General features: G+C 38.6%; 1 protein-coding gene across 2 annotated transcripts; it reads left to right on the top strand.

The window, feature by feature from the left end:
* Window positions 1–25,945, top strand: LOC119984122 (BEACH domain-containing protein C2). Of its 2 annotated transcripts, none has more exons than XM_038827924.1 (32): window positions 1–155; window positions 1,104–3,229; window positions 3,646–4,433; window positions 6,217–6,930; window positions 7,488–7,622; window positions 8,484–8,588; window positions 8,726–8,824; window positions 9,251–9,327; window positions 12,432–12,513; window positions 12,929–13,231; window positions 13,555–14,177; window positions 15,938–16,022; window positions 16,229–16,423; window positions 17,467–18,012; window positions 18,112–18,255; window positions 18,576–19,049; window positions 19,963–20,102; window positions 20,252–20,321; window positions 20,455–20,538; window positions 20,662–20,718; window positions 20,840–20,908; window positions 20,994–21,080; window positions 21,161–21,277; window positions 21,526–21,675; window positions 21,846–21,930; window positions 22,018–22,138; window positions 22,339–22,435; window positions 22,533–22,646; window positions 22,760–23,129; window positions 24,225–25,015; window positions 25,228–25,350; window positions 25,503–25,945. In XM_038827924.1, the coding sequence occupies exons 2-32, from the start codon at window positions 1,159–1,161 to the stop codon at window positions 25,578–25,580; spliced, it is 8,994 nt and encodes a 2,997-aa protein (XP_038683852.1). In that variant the 5' UTR covers window positions 1–155; window positions 1,104–1,158; the 3' UTR covers window positions 25,581–25,945. The 2 variants fall into 2 exon arrangements, with proteins under 2 accessions (XP_038683852.1, XP_038683851.1); XM_038827923.1 differs by having other exon boundaries at window positions 12,926–13,231.
* The last annotated feature ends 986 nt before the right edge of the window (window positions 25,946–26,931 follow it).

Genomic DNA, 26,931 nt, shown 5'->3' with positions numbered 1-26,931 from the left:
TTAGTTTGCTAAATCCACCATCTCTCGCGCGCCCAAATCGGTATCTCTCGTCTTCTCCGATTCTCTCTGCTCGACATTTCCAATCTTGATCCTTCTCTCTCTTGGTGCGATCGTCGGAGATTCAGATTCAATCGAGACTGATCGATTTTGTGAAGGTAGGTTTGAGGCATTATCGTGGTTTTACTCTTCGTGGTGTTGTATGAAAGCCATTGGAAATTTTGATTGCGTATCCACTAGCATTTACTATCGTATCCGCTCGGATCAGTTGTCTTTTTATCAGATATACTTGCATCGGTGTAGATAAATGCCATTTCCTGATTCACTTGATTGATCTGCTGCGACGATCGATCTGGTGATGTGGATGATTGACTGTTGGAAAGATTGTGTGTGGTATGTGTAGTTTTTTTCTTTACATGCTTGTGTAGCTTTGCTTCTCGCTAGAGGCATCTGTTACTTTCTTAGAAATATAGTATTCCATTTTTAAATTTCAATGTTTTTGCAGTCTCAAGTTCAAATTCGTTGTCTTTATGGTTTTGAGGCTGTCACACTCGATTAAAGTTGCTAAACCCCTGCTTGGTTGCTGAGGATTCCAGGGACTAGGAAATATAGTTTGAATTTTAGGTTTCAGGTGGCTTTTTGCAATGAACAATTAGAAAGATGACGATAAAAAGGAATGGGAGGGATGTGCCATTGGTTAGTTGAGAATCTGGTTAGCTCAGTTGAGTGGGAGTTATGTTAATGCTTGCACTGTTGTAGAGGTTCTTCAGTTAGTGCAGTTTTGTGTCTTAAACCTTTATTTTGCGTTGTTTCTGGTTACACCTTATGAATAAAGGTGACGCCTGTCTCATATCAATGTCCGTTTTGTTTCGTTGTTATTACTGAGGTATTTATTTATTTTGTTCCTTTGTGAGGCATTGAATGTTAATACTTTTGAGGAATAAGCAATTTTCACTAGTTGGAGCTGACTTTTCATAACTCAGGCTCAAATGGGTGACTTTCTTGTGTTTAAGTTATGCCATTTATTTTCCCAATTTCAGTTGAATATGATAATTTTGTATTTCGCCTGATTTTTTGTTTTTTTTATTGTTCTGATTTATTTGTAGGTGTCTGAGAGTGTAAATTATTTGAATGAGTAGTCGTCTATGAAACAAGAGTATAATGGAAGAAGACGAAGAAACTTTGGAGTTTAAAAATACTTACGAGGAGTCAGGTATTCCTGAAGTGGCTAGTGTTTCTGGGGACAGTGTAGGGACACCTTATCAAGATAGTGTGGGGCCATTTCATCAAGGAGGTACCTACGCTACCAATATCGGTGAAACTGGGAATATTGATGTAAATAGCGATGTAGGTTTGCAAGAGGTAGATTCCGTATCCACAGCTGTGGACGAAGAGCATTTTGAACAGGTTTCACTGAAAGATCAAGAGAAGGCAGGTCGCGAGTATGAGGATGGGTTTCATCTTGACTCAGAACATTCTTCAAATTCAGACAATGGGAGAGTTTCATCTGGTGGGTTCCAAGAACCCCCTAGTTATGCATCTGAAAGACGTGTGGCTGATGGTGATTCTCCCTCAGTTGTTGAAATTCTCTCCAGTTCAAGTCTTGGACCTGAGAGACAATCAGGTCATAAACAATCAATGTCATCATCTAGTCTTGATTCTCCCAACTATTGGGATGCTGGATACTCTCCCATTGGCTCACCTCAAAAATTTAGGCCAAAGACTGTCGTACCAAATGTGTCCCCAGAGTTACTGCATTTGGTGGATTCTGCTATTATGGGGAAGCCTGAAAGTTTGGACAAGTTGAAGAATATTGTTAGTGGCACTGAAAGTTTTGGAAGTGGTACAGTGGAAATGGAGACCATTGCTTTCTCAGTTGTTGATTCGCTTCTTGCCACAATGGGTGGGGTTGAGAGTTTTGAGGAGGATGAGGACAATAATCCTCCTAGTGTGATGCTAAATTCTCGGGCTGCCATTGTGGCAGGTGAGCTTATTCCTTGGCTTCCTTGGGTTGGTGATAGCGAGATCTTAATGTCCCCTAGGACACGGATGGTTAGGGGATTACTGGCCATATTACGGGCTTGCACAAGGAACCGAGCAATGTGCTCTACGGCTGGGTTACTAGGGGTTCTGTTGGGATCAGCAGAGAAGCTTTTTGTCCTCCAGGGTGTTGGTTCAACAGATCAGATGAGATGGGATGGAACTCCTCTATGCTACTGCATACAATATATGGCCGGCCACTCACTTAGTGTCATTGATTTGCATAGATGGTTTCAAGTCATTACACGGACACTTACCACTGAATGGGCAACTCGCTTGATGCTTGCATTGGAGAAGGCAGTGGGTGGAAAGGAGTCGAGGGGACCGGCATGTACTTTTGAGTTTGATGGTGAAAGCTCTGGTTTGCTTGGTCCAGGGGAGAGCCGTTGGCCATTTATGAATGGTTATGCATTTGCAACTTGGATCTACATTGAATCATTTGCTGACACATTAAACACAGCAACTGCTGCTGCTGCCATTGCTGCTGCTGCTGCAGCCAAGTCTGGAAAATCATCAGCGATGTCGGCTGCAGCTGCTGCCAGTGCACTTGCTGGTGAAGGCACGGCACACATGCCTCGATTATTTAGTTTTTTGTCTCCTGATAACCAGGGAGTGGAGGCGTACTTCCATGCACAGTTTTTGGTTGTCGAAAGTGGTAGTGGGAAAGGAAAGAAGGCTTCTTTGCACTTTACTCATGCATTCAAGCCTCAATGCTGGTATTTTGTGGGCGTGGAGCATATCTGCAAGCATGGAATTATTGGGAAAGCAGAAAGTGAAGTGAGATTGTACATTGATGGATCCTTATATGAAAGTCGTCCGTTGGAGTTCCCTCGGATCTCCAAGCCACTTGCATTTTGCTGCATTGGGACAAACCCTCCTCCTACAATGGCTGGTTTACAACGTCGTCGTCGCCAATGTCCTTTGTTTGCTGAGATGGGACCCATTTATATCTTCAAGGAACCAATTGGTGCAGAAAGGATGGCACGTTTGGCTTCTAGAGGAGGAGATGCTCTGCCATCCTTTGGTAATGGAGCGGGGCTGCCTTGGCTAGGGACAAATGACCATATAAAAACTATGGCGGAGGAAAGTTCTCTCTTGAATGGAGAGGTCGGAGGGTGCATTCACCTTCTATATCACCCCAGCTTGCTTAGTGGGAGATTCTGTCCAGATGCTTCCCCTTCTGGTGCTGCAGGTGTTTTGATTGCTTTCGTTTCAGTGCTTTTTCCAGTAACTTTGAGTATATTCGCATCACAAAGTAGGTTTTATACGGCTATGCTTGTCAGGATATGCCTTTTGGTTTCTTCTCTTCCAACTAAAAAAGAAGAAGAAAGTAGAATGTAAAAATAGTACAAGAAAAAGAACTTGCAACATTGTCCTTTCAACTGTCTTTCATCTTCTTTCTTACTTGCGTGACACCTTTCGGAGTTCGATATAAAATGATCCAATTTTTGTTAGGGCATTTAGATGGATCCAAGGGATTCTTTTTTCCTTTTCCAAAATACAATTATAATTTGGTTAAAATTGTGAGTTTTCCATAATTTACCTTTTCCGTACAGTTGACAATAAGTAATTAAGTAGCATACCTATCTCTTCCTCCTAATGATTCAGGTATAGTACGGCGACCAGCTGAGGTTCTCGGACAAGTCCATGTTGCTACACGAATGCGACCGGTAGAAGCTTTGTGGGCCTTGGGGTATGGAGGCCCTCTATCTTTACTTCCTCTGGCAGTGAGTGATGTGGATAAAGATAGTCTCGAACCACGACTTGGAAATCTTCCTATGTGCTTGGCCACAGCTTCTTTGGCTGCTCCTATATTTCGTATATTTTCCATGGCTATTCAACACCCAGGGAACGATGAAGAATTGTGTCGAACCAGTGGACCTGAGATTTTGTCGAAAATCTTGAACTATCTTCTCAAAACATTTTCTTCAATTAATGTTGGGAAGCCTTATGAGGTAGGAGATGAGGAACTTGTGGCGGCTGTGGTCTCCCTATGTCAATCTCAAAAGCATAATCATGCACTCAAGGTGAACCTTTTCAGTACGCTGTTGTTGGATCTGAAAATTTGGAGCTTATGCAATTATGGTTTACAAAAGAAACTTTTGTCATCACTAGCAGACATGGTTTTCTCAGAGTCTTTGGTTATGCGAGATGCCAATGCTATTCAGATGCTTCTTGATGGCTGCAGAAGATGTTATTGGACTATTCGCGAAAAGGATTCTGTAGATACCTTTTCGTTGGATGAGGCAAAACGTCCGGTTGGGGAAATTAATGCATTAGTTGATGAACTCTTAGTGATCATTGAACTTCTCATAGGAGCAGCACCTACTTCAATTTCAGCAGAAGATGTTCGTTGTTTACTTCGATTTATGGTCGACTGCCCTCAGCCCAATCAGGTACAGTAACTTTGTGGAAGAAAAGCTTTCTTATGCATTATTGATGCTATAGGTGCACTATTTGATGCTCATTTCTTTATTTGTTCAACCGTGATTTTCAGTTGCATGGCTATCTTCAATCTGAAAGAATTTAGCCATTTGGGAGCATATGTAATAGAGTTTGTAATGACATTTAGATGTATCCATGATCATGTCTGTCTACGTATGCTGGTACTGGTTATGTTATGATATATTTTACTGCCTTTGAAAATTACTTGAGCACTGCTTCTGTTTTCCCTTAAGATTATGTACAGCAACAAATTGATAGAGCTTTTAGAGGCGAAGATTATTGAATTTTAGCAAATGTCATGGTTGTTTATGAAGTTCATAGTTGTCAAAGCGTAAGGCAGAAGGCGCACTTGAGGCACGCCTGAGCAAAGTAAGGGGCAAAATAAAGAAAATAAATCATTAATCAAATAATTATAATTCAAGTATGGAAATCAAGGCTAAGCTTATCTAGACTTTAGTAGTTTGCATCTTTGTTCGTCCTTTGCAAGTTGGTCAGTCATGCTTGTCTAGACTATAAGGTTTTTGTCTTTCTATTTATTACTCCAATCTGTTGATTCAACTCATTGGCGATAAAAGCTAATTTCAAAAACACTTGGTCTTGGCTTTGTTGAGTAATGCACGTGGATAACTATAAGCCCAATAAAAAATATTGCCTAATCTGTATATAAAAGAATAAACCTAGGTGAAAAGGCGTGCCTTGAGCCTGGTGTGAAGCGTACACTTAGTCACGCCTCACCGACGGGCATGCACCGAAGGCTAGGGAAGGTGCAGACCCCTCAGCTGGAGCCTCAGGGAGTGCATCAGGCGTGCCTTTGACAACTTTTGTGACAGAAAAATTATATGGAAATGGAGGTGAAAAGAAACATGACATAATTATGTGACCCAATGCATCTATACTGGTCTTCCTGAAATTTGATATTAAAACATCAGATTGAGCAACAAGCCAACAAAAGAAGGAATAAGGCACCAAGGGGGTGCCAGCTGATTACAGACAACTATAGCATGAGTCTTATTCTGTGTATAAATTAGAGTAGCTCTCTGAAGGTTTAGGTTTAACTGCTGAAAATGGAGGAACTGAGAAAGTACCATCTTTACTTAAGTTGGAGAAAAACCTCTCCATCTCTCACACTCTCTCTGAATATACAGCAACTAGCAGTTTGTGCTATAAAGTAGAAATATAAATTATAGGTTATTTCAATTGTTTCTTCATCAATTTTCTATTTTGCTTTTGTTTTTTTTTTTTTTTTTTCTGGGTGAATAAGAAAGTATGTGTTTGTGTAACAGACCTATAATTAATTACTTTTACGTCAAAGTTCTTGGGCCGAAGTTCTACTGGCACATATTAACTTGTAATAGGTTACTTTTTTTTTGAACGAAAAAGATTTATTAACGGCACCAAGGGGGTGCAACCCAAGAACAAAAAAGATTACATAATCTTAAAGTACTTGAAAATATTAGAACAAGTACTAATCGACCAAAGCTTAAGCTCTGAGAGCCAACTTGTCATAGGTTACTGGGAACACAATAACATATTTTTCTCTTTGATGTGCAACAATTTCTGAGGAAGATTTTATGTGTCATGCTTCTTTTGTATCTCTATGTCAATTATTATTAGACAATGATCAGGAACCAATTAAGTATTTTGAAGCCTTTTCAGGAACATATTTAAATGTAAATATGCGCTTCTTACTTACAAGTTACAACTCCACTCAAAATTTCTGTAAAATATTTCCAGGTTGCTAGGGTGTTGCATCTGATATACAGGCTGGTGGTACAGCCAAATACAGCTAGAGCCAAGACATTTGCAGAAGCCTTCATTTCATGTGGTGGAGTGGAAACACTTCTTGTTTTGCTGCAGCGAGAAGCTAAAGCTGGTGATGATAACATTCCGGAATCCACAATGGAAACTGATGATAATTTGTCTGTCCAGGAAAATCAGTGTGATTGTGCTACTGAGATTCAAGAAGGAGTTCTAGATGATGAGGCCGGACTCCCTAAGGAAAAAGATTTGGTCTCACCTGAGAAGGATGGCGAATCTCAACTGTTCACTGGTTTTGGCATTGCTGCTGCTACTTCTCCTTGCATGAAAATTGAACGGATGTCATCGGTTTCTGAAAATCCTTTTACTAAAAATTTGGGTGGGATAAGTCTTGAGATCAGTGCTGACAATGCTAGAAATAATGTTTACAATGATGACAAAAGTGATGGTGTTGTTGTTAGGATCATTGGACTAATTGGGGCTTTAGTGTCATCTGGGCATTTTAAATTTGGTTCGCATGCATCATCAGATATGACGAGCAACCTGTTTGGTGGTGTGATGCATGATGGAGGTGGTTCCATGTTTGACGACAAAGTTTCTCTTTTACTTTTTGCCTTACAGAAGGCTTTCCAAGCTGCTCCTAAGAGGCTCATGACTAACAATGTCTATACTGCTTTATTGGGCGCCTCGGTATGGCTTGTTCCTTCCAAATTTAATTTTTGCTTCTTTGCTGGTTCACGTGCATGCTTTATCAAGGTAAATAGTGATCCATGCAAAATTCATGCAAACGTTTCTCTATTTGTCTTATTGAATGGGATTTACTAGTACTGTTGTGGACTTTATCGTCCCTGTGTCTGGATATGCAAGTTAGTATTTGTCGTTAAGAGGTTGCGAGATGTATGTTTTTGGATGGTGTAGGGCATGGGGAGTCATATGAATTCATGCATTACTGGTTCAATTCTGTAAGTAATATTAACAGCATTAGGGAGGGTGTTACACAGCAAATATTCATATCTAATTTTCCATTTATTGTCCATCTCTCGGTCCCTTGCGCATATGCATATAGAGTCATAAACTTATGTCTTATAATAAATGGTCAAGGCTCATACATTATGTGAAATTAATTGATTTATGTCAAGGCTGCATGTTTACCATTATGCCCAGAAACTTTTTAATGTGTTGCATCTAGATATTTCGTACTTGTCGGCATCATATGGGAAGATAATTATTTATTATTTTTGTTCCAGATTAATGCTTCTTCAACGGAGGATGGATTGAACTTTTATGATTCGGGTCATCGCTTTGAACATTTACAACTTCTATTGGTTCTTTTACGTTCGCTGCCATATGCTTCCAAGGCTTTTCAAAGTCGAGCACTACAGGTAATACCCTCGTGTTTCTTGTTCTGTAGTCTGACTTTGCCGAACAGTAGTCTCTCTCTCCATCTCTCTTTATGTATAAATATATATTTTATTTTTGCAGAATCTTTTTCTTAAATCTCCTGTCTTGATTTCTCAATAGTTCATAAAGTGGGATTTGTTCTTTGTTGCAGTAACAATTAGTTACTTGTGTATTAGTGCCTGCACAGATTTGAATTTTGCTTTGATTGCTATCTTCCAGAGCTTGGCTTGAGTTATGGTCATTGAAAGACCATTTTTGTAAATAATTTGTAGAGACTTCTAGAAACTTCAAGCAGAATATAAATGTTCATATTTGGGAACTGTTTTCCAGTCATTACTAAGCCAATATACCAATCTTCATCTTTCTGAATATCGACTGATAAGTTTTCAGTCAAGAGGGGCCATAATTTATATGAACTTTGTTTTTATCTTCTCAAAATTGATGAATAAAGGCCTGTGTGAAGCTTTGAATTGTCCGTCGTTATTTACTAAAAATTCTGAAAGAGTTTTTCCCAGAGCCTTTACTTAATGGATGACAGTCATCTCGAGTCGATTGGATGCATGAGAACACTTACTTGTTTAATGATCCTTTTCATTAATGTGGTTACACAATTTTTTTCATATATCAGTGCTTGAAGCCAATTGTTTAGAGGAAGTGTATGATGCAGCTCCAGCTGCCAAAATTGCTGTTTCCCTGCAATTTGTCTGCAGTTTAAAGTTTTGTTTTAAAGCAATAAGGCAATAATTTATCATCATGATTTATAATTTCTGTCTATTTTCGAATACAATCCCCCTGCCAGTTTGATTTTAGTTTCTGAGCTGCTTCTTTCTGTATGATTTCAGGATCTTCTGTTTTTGGCTTGCAGTCATCCAGAAAATAGGAGCAGTTTGACAAAAATGGAGGAATGGCCTGAGTGGATTTTGGAGGTTCTCATCTCTAATTACGAGGTAATATCATCCAACGTCAGCATTGGTATAAATCTTTTTCCGTTATATTTAAAGCAGAGAAAGTGGGAACTCGACATTTCTTTAGGCTACGGATGCTTATATTTTTACCATCTGATTTGTCGGGTAAATTTGTGCAGAGAGGTGCAGGCAAAGATTCTGGTGATGTAGAGGATTACATAAATAGTTTCCTGATTATAATGTTACAGCACTCAATGCGCCACAAGGATGGATGGAAGGTTGAAATTCATTGACCTTTCCCATGCTATCATATTACCTTTTTTTCCTAGTGAGAAAATGTGCTTTCCATATTTTCAGCATGTATATACTTCCTTTTGTATTAAACTGTAATTTTCTTGTAAAGCTTACTGGCACACCTAAGATGGGGATATGAATATATAACTGAAGAATTGGAATTATGAACACTGAGAATTTTGTGGCAACTCTCTAATCCTTGAATTTATGGGTGTGAATAAATTGATTGGCTTGTTGATCAATTTCATTATGTTTTCAGTGACATAAGGAAATATTTGAATGCACTCAGTGTTTTTCTGCCTATCCCACCTTTACCTGTGTTAATTTGGTAGTGTTTAGAAGTTCCTTCCTTTAATCTTTTGGTGTGCCGATTTAATTTTATATAGTTTAGTTATCACTTTCTTTTACAGGATATTGAAGCTACAATTCATTGTGCTGAATGGCTTTCTATAGTGGGTGGATCTAGCACTGGGGATCAGCGGATAAGGTATTTTAAAATGCTATGGCCCACTTTCATAGAGTTACCACTTTTGTATTTATTTACATGAATAAATTAGAGTGCTTTGTTTAGTATCCAGAGTCAATGGTTGGTTGACATTTGACACCCAAATATGACGGCAAACTAAGAGTGCGGGTTATTTTGCTTATGGAAATAAGATAAAGGACACTCAGGAACATAAAGAACATAAGTGAGAGGAAGAGTAGGAAGGGGATGAGCCAAACCAATGTCTTTAGCCACAATTTTGGAACCGTTAGCTAAAGTAACAGCATGTGATTAGAAGTCCTCTTTGGGGGACACAATCCTTCCAATATAAGTAGAAAGGTCCATGTCCTGCTGTCTTACATGAACAATGTCAGTAACAACTTTATAAAACCGCTGAATATCATTCGTGAATAAACCTTTGGCCAGGGTCCAAATTTTGAAACATCTTTTATAAGCACGAAAGTGATGCAGGATTTTGGGATCCACAGATTGCCATAATAGGTTGCATAGTTGTGCATCAATCTGTCTCTATTGCACCTTTTCTGTAGCAGAAACATTTTCTCTTTCTTAACAAGATGGTTCTCAATCCTCATAACTTTTACCCATAAACCATAATTCCATAGAAGCAGACCAAGACAAATAATTTTCACTGCAAATCAATTGCTCAGACGTGATAAGAGGAGGTCCAGAGATTACAAAAGTAAAAGTAGCATTTTTGGCAGCCATAGTTACTTATCTGAAGGTTGGGTCACTTTTTGAGTGATGGGAGCCCAAAAAAAGTGAGTGGGCTGTGGCTGTCCAAGGAGTGGGAGGTCATTGGAAAACATGTAACCGGAAAAGTTTGCCGGAGTTGATGCACGGCCGAACTAAGGATGGACACACCACTGGCGATTGCACAGAGGCGGAAGGACGTAGAAATTAGGTTTCTCACTTGGCTCCAATACCATGTGAAAAGGGAACCGAGAGAGAGAGAGACCCTTGTTTGAGTGAATATGTTTGAGTGTATGTTAGAACCTCCTTTTAGGAACCTCAATTTAGGAACTCATAGGAGAATTCCTGTTTATATATATACCAATCAAGGAGAGCTAGGTAATGCTAGTTATACAATGTGGGACTAAATAAAAACAAAGGAAATTATACACTAGCTATACACTCATTGAATCATATATTCAACAATATACATGCAGAATTGCACAGGTGTAAACATGTGTGGGCTTTGTAATGGAAAAATTATTTATTACCTTTTCATACTAAGGATGTGGAAGGTTTGGGCTAATGCCCTGTCGTTATTAGGCATCTGCTGGGTCTCACACTCCTCTGTGGACAAAGAGTTCTTAGCTTGGATCTCTATAGGCACTGACAAGCATCAAAGGAGCTTTGTTCAGCTGATCCCGATGTCTGTGATGTGGCTGATCTGGATCGAAAGAAATAATAGGATTTTCAACAACATCGAAACTAATTTAGATAGTTTCATAGACTGCTGGTTTGACTGCCTTAAATCATGGTGTTTTTCTTTCTCAGGGAACATTTTTGATCTTATGAAGTTATCCTCCCTGTAGTTTTCTGGGTTGCACTTTCTTGGTGCTTTAATAAAAATTTTTCATTCAAAAAAAAAATACTAAGGATGTGGTGTCTATGCTTTCCCATGTCCTCTATGGGCGGCTGGGTGCCTTGTGCACACGGGTGAATATAATTAAAGCATGAGATCAACTCACGTTTGAGTGAACTCAGCCTATAACCTGCTTAATGTGCTCACGAGCTTCGTATAAGTATCACACACTTGCTATAAAGCCTTTAGCAAAGGGCATACGTCTGGCAACTTGTCAACTCAAGAAGAGAGTGGCCAATAGCAGTAACACTACTTGACAGATGAGCTTTTCCATGTGAGGCCTGATCAAAACTGTAATGTCAACAAGGATAGTGATGGCTATACTAGTGGAATCTCACATTCAGGACACATGAATCTCAAATGTCTATGAATAAATACATCTTTGTTGTTTTAGAGTTACCTGCCCATAGACCAGCTGACTTACAAGCTAGCAATGCCAATGTTCTTTATCCAGGATTCTGTAATTGAGCTTGGATCAGAACTCCAGCTTGCCTCCTTGAGCCAGGGAGGTGGGATCAAGTTTGGGCCTGTTTAACATTCAACTGCCAGGGTTTAGATGTTGTGTCCAGTCTTGTGCTCACATGATTGACACTCCTCCATGAAACTCTCTCTGTTCATGCTTCTACCTATTTTCATTTGCATTTTTGTTTTGAAAATCTGTTTAGTTCTACAGCAACTAACAGAACCTTACTCTGTACTCCTTGTGGTTATCAGTACCCGTTTCCCTTCTCTAAACATTCGTGATACCTTTGCTGCAAACTTTTTTGGAAAATGTTGAATATGTATATATAATGCTTTTCTGAAACATGGTTTACTGGTAGGCTTTATTGCACTGGATGATACATGGCAGTGAATGAGAGTTTGATGCTTTCTTTTTTCTACCTCCCATGTTGGCTTTGCAAATGTGAGTTTTTGAAGTTTGAGTTGTGTGGGACTGTGAAAGATAAAGGCAGTAAAGAGGAGCTTAATACTATTTGTTCATACTCAAGTAGGTTCAGGACAAAAAGTTATTCGGAATTCTTTCTTCCGAATGCAACATCGTGTTTACATTTGGATTTGATGTAGCCATTGGTCTATTTAAGCATTTCCAATGCAAATAAACATAAGACATCAATATTGAAGTGTTTCCTTATCCACAGTTGGCCATAAAACATGTATTCGTACATTTTGACCAATAGGATGATAAGTACATCCCACTGACTGGTTGTGTAACAATATCCATGACATTGTGACTAAAAGGTTACTAATAAAGTCCAAGGAGTCCATTTAGGCAGAAAAATTATGCTCTTGGATTTTGATGTTTTTCACTTATTCCGCTTTGTAGATCATGTTTTTGTCCTTTTCCCCCATTTTCATAAACATGTAATAGAAATTTTTTTGCATTTATCTTCGTTATCCTTCAAATTTCGCTCATCTTGCGATCAAAAGACAATTGCTGATTGATGCAACGATCTCATTACACTTTTTTTTTCTTTTTCTTATATATATTTTTTTCAAGACGTGAAGAATCTTTGCCTATTTTCAAAAGAAAGCTCTTGGGCGACTTGCTAGACTTTGCTGCCAGAGAACTGCAGGATCAGGTAACTTTGGTGTCTTAAGCATGTCCTGGGGATATTGGAAATTTAAATTTGAAAGGAGGGCTTTACTTATCCATTTATAGTTATATTGGAAATATTGTATTGAATGAGAGGAAAGCTGAAAGAGCTGGCTAGAACAATGCTGGTTGACAATCATATTCATGTAATAGCAATTGACAACCCTGAATGTCTGGAAAAAATACTTTTTCCTAGCCTCTGAAACATTTTTTTTTGCTTTTTTCTAATCCTTCTTGTATTGTTCATTTCTTCTTGACTTACTTCTAGATGTTACTGACTACTATATCACTAATGTTATCCTTTACAAGAACCAGTTTGATCGTCTTCTCTTACTGTTTCCAGTTGATTAGTTCAGATTCAATTTGAATGATATCTACATCCAGTTTTTCTTTTCCAGCAGACCCAAGTAATTGCTGCAGCAGCAGCTGGCGTTGCAGCAGAGGGTCTGTCACCAAAGGAGGCTAAGGCAGAAGCTGACAATGCAGCTCAGCTTTCGGTGGCATTAGTGGAAAATGCTATTGTGATTCTAATGCTTGTGGAGGATCATTTGCGATTACAGAGTAAACTCTCTTCCGCATCACGTATGGTAGAAGGTTCTGCATCTCCCCTGTCTCTGGTATCTCCCCTTCGAAATTGGTCAAATTTAACTGTTGGAGAATCGCTAGAAGCTTCATCTGGTGGCTCGGAGGGACTACCTCTTGATGTAAGTGGATAAATATATCAAGCCATATCCAAAAAATGAGGATATTTTTTGTGTTCTTATGGAGTTATTAGTTACGAAATAAATTGATATTTTTTTGCATGAGTGTGTCTTCAAAATTATGAGTTCTTCATTTTTTTCTGAGATATTTTTCTGCCAATTCTAACTACTTCTTTTTGGGCTTGAGCATTGTATTGGTTATCATACGGAATTAAATCTTGTTGTCCTGTTCTCTATAATGTTTGTTCTCATATTTCTTGCTTTCCATTAAGGGACTTTCTTTTTATTGGAGTCATTCTTCTGTCACTGACACTAAGTTCTATTAGGTCCTCGCTTCAATGGCTGACGCAAATGGGCAAGTTTCTGCTGCAGTAATGGAACGTCTTACTGCTGCAGCAGCAGCTGAGCCTTATGAATCAGTTTCCTGTGCTTTTGTGTCATATGGGAGTTGTACGAAGGATTTAGCTGAAGGCTGGAAGTATAGGAGCCGATTGTGGTATGGTGTTGGTATCCCATCTAAGGAAGACGTCTATGGTGGTGGTGGCAGTGGTTGGGATTCTTGGAAGTCTGCTTTAGAAAAAGATGCAAACGGAAACTGGATCGAGCTTCCTTTGGTTAAAAAGTCTGTTTCTATGCTCCAAGCCTTATTATTAGATGAGTCTGGGCTTGGTGGTGGTCTTGGAATAGGGGGAGGATCAGGTACTGGTATGGGTGGAATGGCAGCTCTTTACCAGTTATTGGACAGTGACCAACCATTCCTCTGCATGCTTCGAATGGTACTTTTGTCAATGAGGGAAGAAGACACTGGGGAAGACAATATGCTCATGAGGAATGCAAGCATGGGAGAAGGCATCTCGGAAGGATTGCACGGACAAGTAGCCAGTGGCCTGTCCATGGATAGCACTGCTCGAATGTCAATGCGACAATCACGATCAGCATTGTTGTGGAGGTATATTAACCAAAATATTTCTTTCTTTGAGTTCCCTTTAACATCTTTTAACTTGTTATGTATCTTTCGCATGAACGAAAATTGTGAAATTAAGTTCCATGAGGCGAGATAATTTATTCTTCTGACTCTGGGACAGAGTAAGAGTAGCAAATCTCAAAATTTTCCCAGTGTTGCTGCTGGTACACATATATCTGTCTCTTCCCTCATTCTATAATTGAATTCAAGTCACCCAACCCAGATTTAAAGTGGTTGGTTTTACTTATGAAAAAAGCTCCTAAGTTTAGTTTTAGAAGATGTCTAGGTGCCCCTGGGTTTTTCTATTTGAAGCCAAGCTACACAACAGTTTGGTATGAAATGGTGAATTGCTCTCATGATGGGACAAAAATATTATATATAAATGACTTCCAATATGGTTTATGCTCACTCTATCAGCTTCTGAGAGTTAATAAACCACCAAAGCTACTGGTTCTGCATGTCTTTCGGAGTTTGGGTAAAACATAATTTGGATGCGTAACTGTATATGTTAATAAATCTCTGATAATGATTTTACTTGTCAACTCATTCAAATATTATTTTCTTCAATTTTCAGATAAGCACACATAAAAACTATCCTGTGGACTAGTTTTCCAATGTTAGCAACTGATTGAGCTGTTTTTTTTGTTATATCTTCTGACATAGCTCTGAAAATTCAGTTCTTGGGTAGCTGTCAAGGCTTGCCTGAAGTTGCTTCATCTGGCAGCACATTATTTACACAAATACAGACTCATCCTCTTACCCTTCATCTCCCAATTTTTACTTGTCGATATTATTTTCAAGAAGGAAGTAAATTGACCAAAATATTTTAGTTTTCTGTTCCTGTATTTTATTTTCCTCTTTTTCGAGAATGTTTTCAATTAGATAGAATTTACTTGCATTTCCTCAAGCAGCAGCTTCTTTGGTAATTGATAGATTTTGGTTAGTGTGTGAACACTCTTGCTTAAAATGATACGCCATTTAGAGATTGTTATGTTTATTCCCTAATCTATTTTGTCATGCTTTTCTTGTTTGTTGATAACGTAAATGATTGGCTTGCAAAAGTAAGTCCTATGATTTTTTTTTCCAAAAAGTTAAACTCTCACTTCAACTCGATTGGTTAACCCTTTAGTTGAGGATACATACGTTCACTTAAGCACACAGCAACTCTTCGCTCTCATGTGGGCCCGAACTGTCCCTTAACAATGGGAGGCCCAACATGTGAATATTTAATTTGAAGCTCACACCTGGAGATGGGACATCCCACATCCATTGAGAGCTCACAATCGTGAGCTGGAATCTCGGTGGCCCAATGCATGTGGAAATTGGTTGAACACGGTTGATGTGGATAGCAAAAGCAAGAACCAAACATGAGACCTTTAGCTCTGAGTCCATGTTAAACTACCATTCCTGGGTATCGGTAACTTTTCTAGGTGAGGGTATATATATTCATTTAAGCACACTCCAACACATGAAAATGTAGCCTTCATGGATGATGATGCCGTATCACGACCATCCACTTTATGCATGTATTTGCTCATTTTTTAATTAATTTACCCTTTTTTTTCTCATATTGGCTTTTGCAAGAATATAAATAGTGTTCTCGGAATCTTTCCTACAATTGTTTAGATCATATGAAATGCTCGTACTGTTTGTATTTCATGGCTTTTCTTTTTCTGCATGTCATTCCCTTTCATTTTCTGAAATAATATTAGATGATAAAAATTGTCCGTCTTACTGGCTTGCAGTGTCCTTTCACCTGTTCTTAACATGCCAATTTCTGACTCCAAGAGACAGAGAGTGTTGGTCGCATCTTGTGTTCTTTATTCCGAGGTTAGTTCTGTTTGGAATTGGCTTTGATGATCTAAAGATTCTCATCTTCATTCAATCCTATAATGTCAATTGAAAGATTTCATGTTGCTTTTCTTCTTGAGTTCTTCACGCACAGTGGGTTCTGCGGATGTTTTTGAGAATTTCTTAGTAACATTAGTTTGGTTCTTATGGGACAAAAAAAATTGAAAATAAGATGTATATTGCAGGTATGGCATGCTGTTGGACAGGACAAAAATCCTCTACGCAAGCAGTACCTTGAAGCCATTTTACTGCCATTTGTTGCTGTGTTGAGAAGGTGGCGGCCTCTTTTGGCTGGAATTCATGAACTGGCTACAGCTGATGGCTTGAATCCTCTGGTGGTTGATGACCGTGCATTAGCTGCTGATGCACTGCCCGTCGAGGTCCTGACTATGACCTCTCTCTTGGCTTTCAGTTCTTTCCAGCTATCTCTCTCCTTGTGCCACGTTAATGTTTTGGCTTTTGCTAAGGCCACTCTAATAGTCAATGTCTTTCCTGTGGATAGATACTCTTTGTGTGATGAAAATGTTATCTCCAGGGCTTAAATTTTGTAGTCCATGGAATCGGCACAAAATATCTAATACTTTGTTTCGTAGGTTTTATTGCATGCAAGTTAACTCATTGCCTGAGGTAGGATCATGCTCTTGCTCTGACTTTGCTACACCTGTTGTGTTTGGGATGCTTGCTTGAGGGTCATTTGTCAATTGGGGTTCCTCACTTTTTCATTGGCTAAGGCTTTTTCCCACCAATCTTTGGAGTCCATGCCTCAGCATAGTTGATAGAAGTATTAATTGCTGTTTGCCTATCAACTTTCACATGACATTTTTTGTGGCACTCATTGTTCCTATTAAGTGAACTAATCATTATTTGAACATTGACAATCCACACCTTATGAAATTCCTGCTCTACATCTGTGGTAGTATGATTAGGTAGATAAATTGATTTTGGGTGCAGTTTGCCGCCCAACTTATAAATCTGGTGTTGAAGGCAGCAAATATTCAAAGAAAAAAAAATTTACAATTTTGAATGTGCAATCAGTAATGCGATCTTCCTTTCCATTGTTTTAGTCAGTAACATAGTATCTCTACAGTAAAGTTATTTTTAGTTTTATGAATCTTGGCACTAGTGAATTGTAGCACCTCACTCTCTTTTAATCATCTGAGCTCCTCTTATTCTTTAAAGATTCCTTTTGGTTATGAATTATTTGTACCTAGTCCTATGTGGATGACAGGAAATTAACGACAGATTTTTTCATTTCACTTCTTTGTTCCATTTTCCAGCAAATGGTTCGTTAGACAACATTGTTGTGTGCTTTTCCGACTACCGTGGCTATGTTTGACATATGCTACTTCCTTTTCATGTAATTCTATTGACTTTTAGTGTGATTTCTCTCTTATAACATGTTTCCTGTTTACAATTTATATAGGCTGCTCTTTCCATGATATCCCCCGCCTGGGCTGCTGCTTTTGCATCACCTCCGGCTGCAATGGCATTGGCAATGATTGCTGCTGGTGCCTCTGGTGGAGAAACCCCACCGCCTGTGTCAACTTCACACCTTAAGCGCGACTCTTCGTTGCTTGAGCGGAAAGCTACTAGGCTGCAAACCTTTTCGAGTTTTCAGAAACCGTTAGAGGTCCCTAATAAAGCACCTGCACTTCCAAAGGACAAGGCTGCTGCAAAAGCAGCCGCCTTGGCAGCGGCTCGTGATCTTGAACGCAGTGCCAAGATCGGTGCTGGAAGAGGTCTAAGTGCTGTTGCAATGGCTACATCTGCACAACGAAGGAATTTAAGTGATACAGAACGTGTTAAGAGATGGAACATTTCTGAAGCCATGGGTGTTGCCTGGATGGAATGTCTCCAACCAGTTGATACAAGATCAGTTTATGGGAAAGACTTCAATGCTCTCTCTTATAAGTTTATCGGTGTACTTGTTGCTAGTTTCGCTTTGGCAAGAAACATGCAACGATCAGAGGTTTGATAGTGCTTGAAAATGTGGTTGTCAGTGCTTGTTGAGGTACATTGGGACAATCAAATATTAATTATATATATATATATATTTTTCCCTCTTTAGGCTGAGAGGCGTGCTCAAGTTGATGTAATAGCTCGGCATTGTTTGTCCACTGGAATTCGCGCATGGAGGAGACTTCTTTATTGCCTGATAGAGATGAAATGCCTTTGCAGTCCATTTGGAGACCAGTTATCCACTCCAGAACGTGTATGTTGGGATGAATTTTTCTGTCATATTATAGTATGACTTTTTCCACATGTTGAACTACATTTTCATTATAAATTCATGTAGTCAAAACCAAAGCATTTGGGGTCAAGACTTTGATGACGATGATATTAGGCTATTAAGTTTATTGTGGATACGAAATATTTTGACCTAACATCCATATTTTGTGTAGTAAGGTCTTCGTACATTCAACATGTCCTTGACCCCATCCATTGCGGGGGCTTGGTGCATGGGAATTGTTTAATTCTTATATTGTGCCGGAGTGGTGAAGAAGCCTGATCTGAGTTCCTATGAATTTGTAGGTTTTCTGGAAGCTGGACTTCTCAGAAAGTTCATCAAGGATGAGAAGGTGTTTGAGGCGAAACTATAGAGGGTCTGACCATTTTGGTGCTGCTGCCAACTATGAGGATCAAAATGAGGTGCAAAGTACTCAAGAGAATGTTGTCAGTCCGTCAAATGCTCCAATTCTGGCAGCGGAAGCTATCTCAATGGAGGCAGTAAATGAAGATGATGAACATGCAGAGATCGATCTTATAGATGCTGGAGGATATGATATGGAGCAAAGTGGGGAGAGCCTACAAATGCAGTCTGGATCAACTGATCAAAATGTGGAGGCTTCTTCACATACTGGGAATACTCAAATTGATGAAAGCTTTGACAATAGTTCATCACCAGCTGCCCCTGGATATGTTCCAAGTGAACTGGATGGAAGAGTTGTTCTCGAGGTTTCTTCATCTATGGTCCGGCCACTGAGGGTTATACGGGGAACCTTTCAGGTATGCCTTACTAACCCATACCAGTCCTACTTTCAAAAATTCAACGTATGATTTATTGTGTGATACAAAGTTTTGGAAGGCTGCTGGGATTTATCTTTCGAACCCCTTCCTCTGGGCCCAAAGGAGCAATAGTTGGTTTTAACGTGTTACAACTTACAAGTGAATGGACGTGTAAATTGTTAGTCTTATTGTCACCTGATCACAATGTATAAACATGATTTTGATGTTTAATACCAGTGCTGGCTTATGAGTGGAGTTATGAAATGTGGTGATTACTTAGCCATGTCTGATATTGAGAGGGTGCTACAAAAGCGCCAATGTCTTCAATAAGTGGCATTGGCTGGTCATAATGCTGTCTGCATTTGACTAGGTTGCAGTTTACTGTAATCCTGTCTTTTATGGTCTGAATGGGCAAAAGTTTTTCTTTTTTATTTATCTTCATTTGTGACAGCGTTCTTTTTCTTCTATTGCCTTTCAAACATAAGAAAGTCTTGTTATCCATTTTTTGTTGAACAACTAGTCACCACTAACACATTCTTAGGACATCTATCTGTATTGTGCAATTATATATATATATATATATATATATATATATATATATATATAGAGAGAGAGAGAGAGAGAGAGAGGAATTCTCTCATGAGATCCTAAAGTGAGTTCTTAAAATGAGGTCCTAACTTTTAGGGATCAAAACATTGTTTTAAAATTTTTTTAAAAATATATTTGTATTTTGATCAGTCTTACGAACCCAATGACATAATTTTTGTTCGAAACAATAAGAAAATTCAACATGAAAAGTGCATGATAATCTTGAATCGTTGGATATAAAACAAAGCATGGGATTCATATATATAGATATATTTTTATTTTTTTTTCACTAAGCGTGGGATTCATCATTCATGTTTCTTCTCAGGTAACGACCAGGAGAATAAACTTTATAGTTGATAACAGTGAGGGTGATGCCATGGATGAGTTGGAATCATCTGACTTCAAAGACAGTGAGAAGAATCGCAGCTGGTTAATGTCCTCTCTTCATCAAATTTATAGCCGAAGGTATGATTGTTTGTATCTTTGTTTAATCCTTGCTGTACATCGCTCATTATATCTGCAAGTCACACCCCCTCCCCCAAGAAAACATTTTTTCTGCTCATGCAGTAAAACAAATTGCTTTGTCATCTTCAGACTGGTTTCTTTTGCCTCAGGTATCTCCTAAGAAGAAGTGCCTTGGAACTTTTTATGGTTGATCGCTCAAACTTCTTCTTTGATTTTGGGGTATGTTGGCTTTTGGCCTTTATTTTGATTTTTTAGAAATAAAAGGAAGCGTTATGGTTATAGTGCTTCTCATTCTTGAAGTTTTATTCTCATAAGTTTACTCTTTCTCTACTGTTTTAAATTGTCTTCTCAGAGTGCTGAGGGGCGAAAAAATGCTTATCGAGCTATTGTTCAAGCCCGACCACCTTATTTGAACAATATTTATCTTGCTACGCAGGTTTGCACTTTCTATGTCTGAACTGATCATGTACGTATTTGCATGTGAATGCTCGGGTAATATTAAATAAAGGTCTTTCTCCTTTTTTTGACAAATTTAACATGTTTTTTTCCCCTGCTCTAGAGACCGGAACAACTTCTAAAGAGAACTCAACTGATGGAGCGTTGGGCGAGGTGGGAGGTATGTCTTTGAACAAACTTGAGATATATTGCAAATCTTATTTGCAAGTGTACTTTTGGTGTTTTCCATTCTTCCTCATACTCTGAAAGAATAACTAGTGGAATTCAAAACCACTATGCAGATCAGCAATTTTGAGTATTTAATGCAACTCAATACATTGGCTGGACGTGGTTATAATGACATCACTCAGGTTAGAGCCTTGATCTTCATTCCTCTTATGTAGGCAAATCTTGTGTATCTCTTCTCTTCCTATATTTTCTTGTATTTCCTTGCAGTATCCAGTTTTCCCGTGGATTCTTTCTGATTACAGTTCAGAGGATTTGGATCTTACAAATCCTTCTTCTTACAGAGATCTTTCGAAGGTGGTATATTTGGACTTTTTCTTTCAGTTGCTATAGGATTTTTACTTTCTGCTGTCGCTAATCCCAACATATACTTGTAGCCTGTTGGTGCACTGAATCCTGATCGGCTACAGAAGTTCCAGGAGAGATATTCTAGCTTTGATGATCCTGTCATCCCCAAATTTCATTATGGTTCACATTACTCAAGCGCTGGAACAGTAGGTTCCTTGTGCATCTCATCTTTCACATTTGGTGCTTCTTCTTTGTTGGTTGGATTGGATCTGTATTGACTTTGTAATCTAGCTCATGGAGATCATTGGTCCTTCTAGTTTCTCAACATTGTGAACTAGTCTTTTCTGGATTATTTAATTTGGTGTCAGTTGGCTGTATTCCTTTGCGTCATTTTAGAGATATGTTATGCAGCTTTTATGTTGACACGTTGTTCTTGCTTGTTTCTCTCTTACAGGTGCTTTATTATCTTGTTAGAGTTGAACCATTTACAACTCTTTCGATTCAACTACAAGGTGGAAAATTTGATCATGCAGATAGAATGTTTTCAAATATTGGTGCTACTTGGGCTGGAGTTCTTGAGGACATGAGTGATGTTAAGGAATTGGTACGTGTTCATTTGGAAAAGGCAACCATTGTTTCCTTTTTGCTGTCGTGATGGTTGCTTTCTTTCCCATGAAATTAACTTTCAAGATTCTATACGTCACATTTTCATTCATATTTATCTGTATCTGACAGAGCTCTTTCTTTTTTTGTCTCTGATCCTACTTTTCTTAGGTTCCAGAGATGTTTTATCTCCCCGAGATCTTAACCAATGAAAATTCAATTGATTTTGGTACTACACAATTAGGAGGAAAGCTTGGTATGTACTTAAAAGTGCTCTTTTAGATAGTCATGGTTGCAAGGAAGTTTGGAATGTTTCTATTCTAAATCACATTTCACATAACAGATTCTGTCAAACTTCCTCCTTGGGCTGACAATCCAGTTGATTTCATTTATAAGCATCGGATGGCTCTCGAGAGCGAGCATGTTTCTGCACGGTTGCATGAATGGATTGATCTCATATTTGGGTAGGTTTCTCGTTTAGGAAGATAGACGGAGAGAGGAGGTTAATAAAACCTCTTTTTCCTGTTATTTCTATCATGTTTTGCATTTCTATTTTTTTTAATCTTTCCATGTCTGTAGCAACTGCTTCACTAGAAATAACTTGTCTTGTTATATTACCACAATCCTTTAACTTTGTGATTGTTGTTTACACTGGAATGTTCAGGTATAAGCAAAGAGGCAGAGAGGCTATTATGGCAAATAATGTTTTCTTTTATATCACCTATGAAGGGACAATTGATGTTGATAAAATCTCTGATCCAGTAAGTCCACTCTCTTGTGCTATGATATCTTACAATCTTACGTCTGTCTGTCCTTAATATTATTCCTTCCCCCTCCCCCCAAACTGTATCAATGAAGGTGCAACAACGTGCTACACAAGACCAGATTGCCTACTTTGGACAAACCCCATCCCAACTCCTGACTGTTCCTCATTTGAAGAGGATGCCAAGAACAGATGTTCTTCATTTGCAGGTAACTAGATCTTTCTTCGAACTCGAATTGGTTTATTGAGTTCCAGCATACGTTTATGTTATGGACTTTCTATAAGCAAATTATCCCGACCTGATTGGAATTTCTCATGGCAGACTATCTTTAGGAACCCAAAAGAAGTCAAGCCTTATGCTGTTCCTGGTCCTGAACGCTGCAACCTTCCTGCTGCTGCCATTCATGCATCTGCAGATGCTGTCGTAATTGTTGATATAAATCCACCTGCAGCACATATTGCTCAGCACAAGTGGCAACCCAATACCCCAGATGGGCAGGGCACCCCTTTCCTCTTTCAACATGGAAAGGCCATAGCAACTTCTACCACAGGAACATTGATGCGCATGTTCAAAGGGCCAGGTGGCTCTGGCACCGATGAGTGGCAGTTCCCCCAAGCTGTAGCATTTCCTGCGTCTGGTGTTAGAAACTCAGCGATTGTTGCCATCACATGTGACAAAGAAGTTATCACTGGTAAGAATCCATTGTGGTTGATTGATATTTGCCTTCTTTGGCTTTGTTGTAAGTGTAATTTCTTTTATCAGCTTCTTTTCCAATTCTGATACTTAAAAAGAATCTTTTTAGCATATATCTCACATATTTAGATAGATGCATCAGCATATAATATTAGATGGCCAAGAGGGCAAAATGAGCATTCAGATTTTTTTTCCTGTTGAGATATTAGTTAGGTCACAAAAGCATTCCATTTATGAATTTTACCACATTTATAAAATGAAATTTTATTTTGATTTGACAGAGATACGTGGCATAATTTACATTTTTTCTTCTATAATTGCTTCTGCTTTTAGGGGAAATGAGCATTTAGGGTTAAGAAGATATGAGAAAGATTTATGGTTTAAGATCGGTTAAATCAGGTTAGAAAGTTGATAGATTTATGGGCCATTACTGTTGTCAGTTGTGTCAAATTACATTACCATTTGAGATCTATCATCATTCAAAAGAATGCTGCAGGGCTATGCATGGAAACCGAGAGCTATACATGCCTGATTTGCAGCTATTAGCCAGCTAATGCATCTATCTAAATATGTGAGATATATGCTATTAACTATACAGATGTGCACAGCTAACTAATTAGATCTCATTGACGACTGTTGTTGTGAATAGTGACAATAAAAGTAATGCTGCCATGGTGGTTGTGAATGGTGACTTGAACAAAAACACAAGGTTATTTAGCATGAATAGTAATCTGCAGTTAAACAGAAAGGATCCAATAAACGAAGGATGCTTCCAAGAAATCTCATGCGATTAGTATGTGGGTATTTTTTAGGCCATCTCAAATAGAACAGGTCTCAGGTGGTATGTCTGATATTGTGTCCGACAATTTTTGTTGATCTTTTTGTGCCCCCCCCCAGGCAATTCTATTTCATTATGACGTGAGCTTCTGCGACATTCATATCTTAGGAAGATTATTGAACTTTACTGCCTCTTGCTTTTAAAGTGAACTTCAGCTGTTTTCTTCATGTTGACATTGGCATCAATCTATATTGTGCTTGCATTCTTAACATTATAATAAACTAATGTTTCCATTCTCCTTTTGATTGTAACTAGGTGGGCATGCGGACAACAGCGTTAAGATATTATCTTCAGATGGAGCAAAAACATTAGAAACAGCTGCTGGACACTGTGCTCCTGTCACTTGCCTTGCTCTCTCACCAGATAGCAAGTTCCTTGTGACCGGCTCTCGGGACACTACAGTTTTGCTTTGGAAGATACACAGGGCATTTACTTCCCACTCAAGTAACATTGTAGAGGCTTCAGTAAGCACCAGTACACCAACTTCAACCAGTAGTAATGCTCTAGCAAACATTTTGGCTGACAAAAACAGGAAGCGCCGTATTGAGGGTCCCATACATGTCCTTCGAGGTCATAACAGCGAAATACTTTGTTGTTCTGTCAGCTCAGACCTAGGAATTATTGTTTCTTGCTCGCATTCATCAGATGTTTTGTTGCATTCTATCAGAAGGGGTCGCATGGTGAGAAGGCTGGTTGGTGTGGATGCCCATGCTGTTTGCATATCATCTGAGGGGGTTGTGATGACTTGGAACAGCTTGCAACATACCCTTAGTACCTTTACTCTCAACGGGGTACTAATTGCTAGAGCAGAACTCTCTTTCTCTGGCAGTGTCAGTTGCATTGAAATTTCGATGGATGGTGAGAGTGCTTTGATTGGAGTGAGCTCGTGTTTGGGAAATGATGAAATCGGAAATAAAATCCAGAGCTTGAATTCAGTGAAGCTAGGCGCTGAAGATTACAATATGGAATCAAATGAAGTCGAGGAAAACAATCGATTGCAAGTGCCATCTCCTTCAATTTGTTTTCTAAATCTGCACTCTTTAAAGGTAGGGGAAAAGTTCAGAAACTTGATGTGGTGGTTGGTTAGCGTGCTGTTAGTGTTACCCTCACTTATTCTTTTTTTAAAGGAAACTAGGCTGACTGAAGTTTTGTTGAATAATGTGCTATAGTGAGTTGACTCATAAATGTAGAGAAAATGCACATGACTGCAAAGCTCCTGCTTCCTATTAGGCATATAATTCCAATCTTTACTCCACAGGTATTTCATGTGGTGAGGCTGGCGGAAGGGCAGGATATCACGGCTCTAGCTTTAAACAAAGATAACACAAACCTGCTGGTTTCAACTTTGGATAAACAGTTGATGATCTTCACCGATCCTGCTGTAAGTTGTTTTATACATATGTGTTATTTGTGCATATTTTTTTGTTACTGGTGTGTATTATTAAATGAAAATGAGCTCTGTAGTTAAGAATTACAAAAGACCCTGCCAACAGATAATCAGACCTGATTGTGACTACCAATTGTTGCTTGCAGTTAAGCTTGAAAGTGGTGGATCACATGCTCAAGCTTGGTTGGGAAGGTGATGGGCTGAGCCCCCTCATAAAATCATAGTTTTAGGCCATTGAAGTTTTGTCGGTTGAGGAAGAATTATAGAAACCACCAAAATTTTAGAATACCGTAAGAATGACAAGATTGCAGAAATTGGCATCAAAGAGATATATTTTGCGTGTATCATGTGTATGTATTTATCTAGTTGTATAATCCTTGTATCCATTACACTGTTATTAGATTTACTGCGGGGTTGTTCTGCAGTTTTTGTTTCAACAGATTTGTAAGATTACTGACACTTACATTGATAGGTGAGGCTTCTAGGGTTGCACGGCTCATTTTTGTCCATTTTGTTCTTGTACATGAAGATAATATCCTTGCTAATATCTACTCTGCATTTTGTGACAAAGCTGACTTTTAAGGCGAAATTAATTATTGCAGATCAGATCATTTACAAGAACCAGATATTGTTACTTCAATCTATTTGTGAAATAAATTAGAAATGACAATACTGTCGTTTATAATCTTGGTTTGGAAATATTGTCATCATGTTCAATGTATTTGCTGCTTCTTTTTTTTTGCTTATAGTCATTCGATTACCTTTAGACTCTTGTTCATATGTTTGGCAAAATTTTACGTTGGTTGTCGATCTACCTAATTGTCCATCAGACAACTGATTAGTAAATCTTAGGTCGCATGGAAGATCCTGCAATGACCAAGTTCACCATCTCAATCATAATCCATTGTTGCACATTTATTATATCTCAAAGCGTATGTTTCATTATAACGGTTCAGAAGTTTTCATGAGTACATTGGATCTTAGAAAATCTACACATTACATTTCGAAACTTGTGCATACATTTACCAATATGTGCATTAGGCCCAAGAGGTTTAGCATATCTTACATACAGAAACAGCTAGCATAATCCTTAACTTGCACAAACTTCAACATCTCTTAATAGGTCAAAACATGGAGGCATATATCTGCAGTTTCGCACGAGTGTCATCTATTAGAAGGAAGGGGTGACCACTCAGAATGTCATGGTTGCTTGTGACTTCGTTATGTTATTCACATTCATATGCCCAGGATGAGAAGGTTCTGCACATGATTCTCGTATATTTCATGAGATACTTGGCAATGATTCTCGTATATGTCACGAGATACTTGGCAAGGATAATAGTAATTTTCCTCAGCCTCTAGAAGGTAATTTATTCTCACTCTAGTGTCATTGTAGAACTAATTGAATTTATATTTATTTTACTAGTTTAATGTATTTAAAATTTAATGTAGGTAATCAACGAGGATATCTTGGGCGATATAAGGGGCAAAGATATCGCCTTGAAGTTTTTCAAAATGGTTCGGAGCCTCAAGGTCCCCGTGAGGCATTCAACCGTGCTCATTCGTCGCTTAGGA

The sequence above is a fragment of the Tripterygium wilfordii genome, chromosome 18 (assembly GCF_013401445.1).
Source record: "Tripterygium wilfordii isolate XIE 37 chromosome 18, ASM1340144v1, whole genome shotgun sequence".
In the NCBI taxonomy this organism is placed as follows: domain Eukaryota; kingdom Viridiplantae; phylum Streptophyta; class Magnoliopsida; order Celastrales; family Celastraceae; genus Tripterygium; species Tripterygium wilfordii.
The sequence above is the reverse complement of the archived record's forward strand: the minus strand, read 5'-3'. Positions and strand labels throughout refer to the sequence as shown.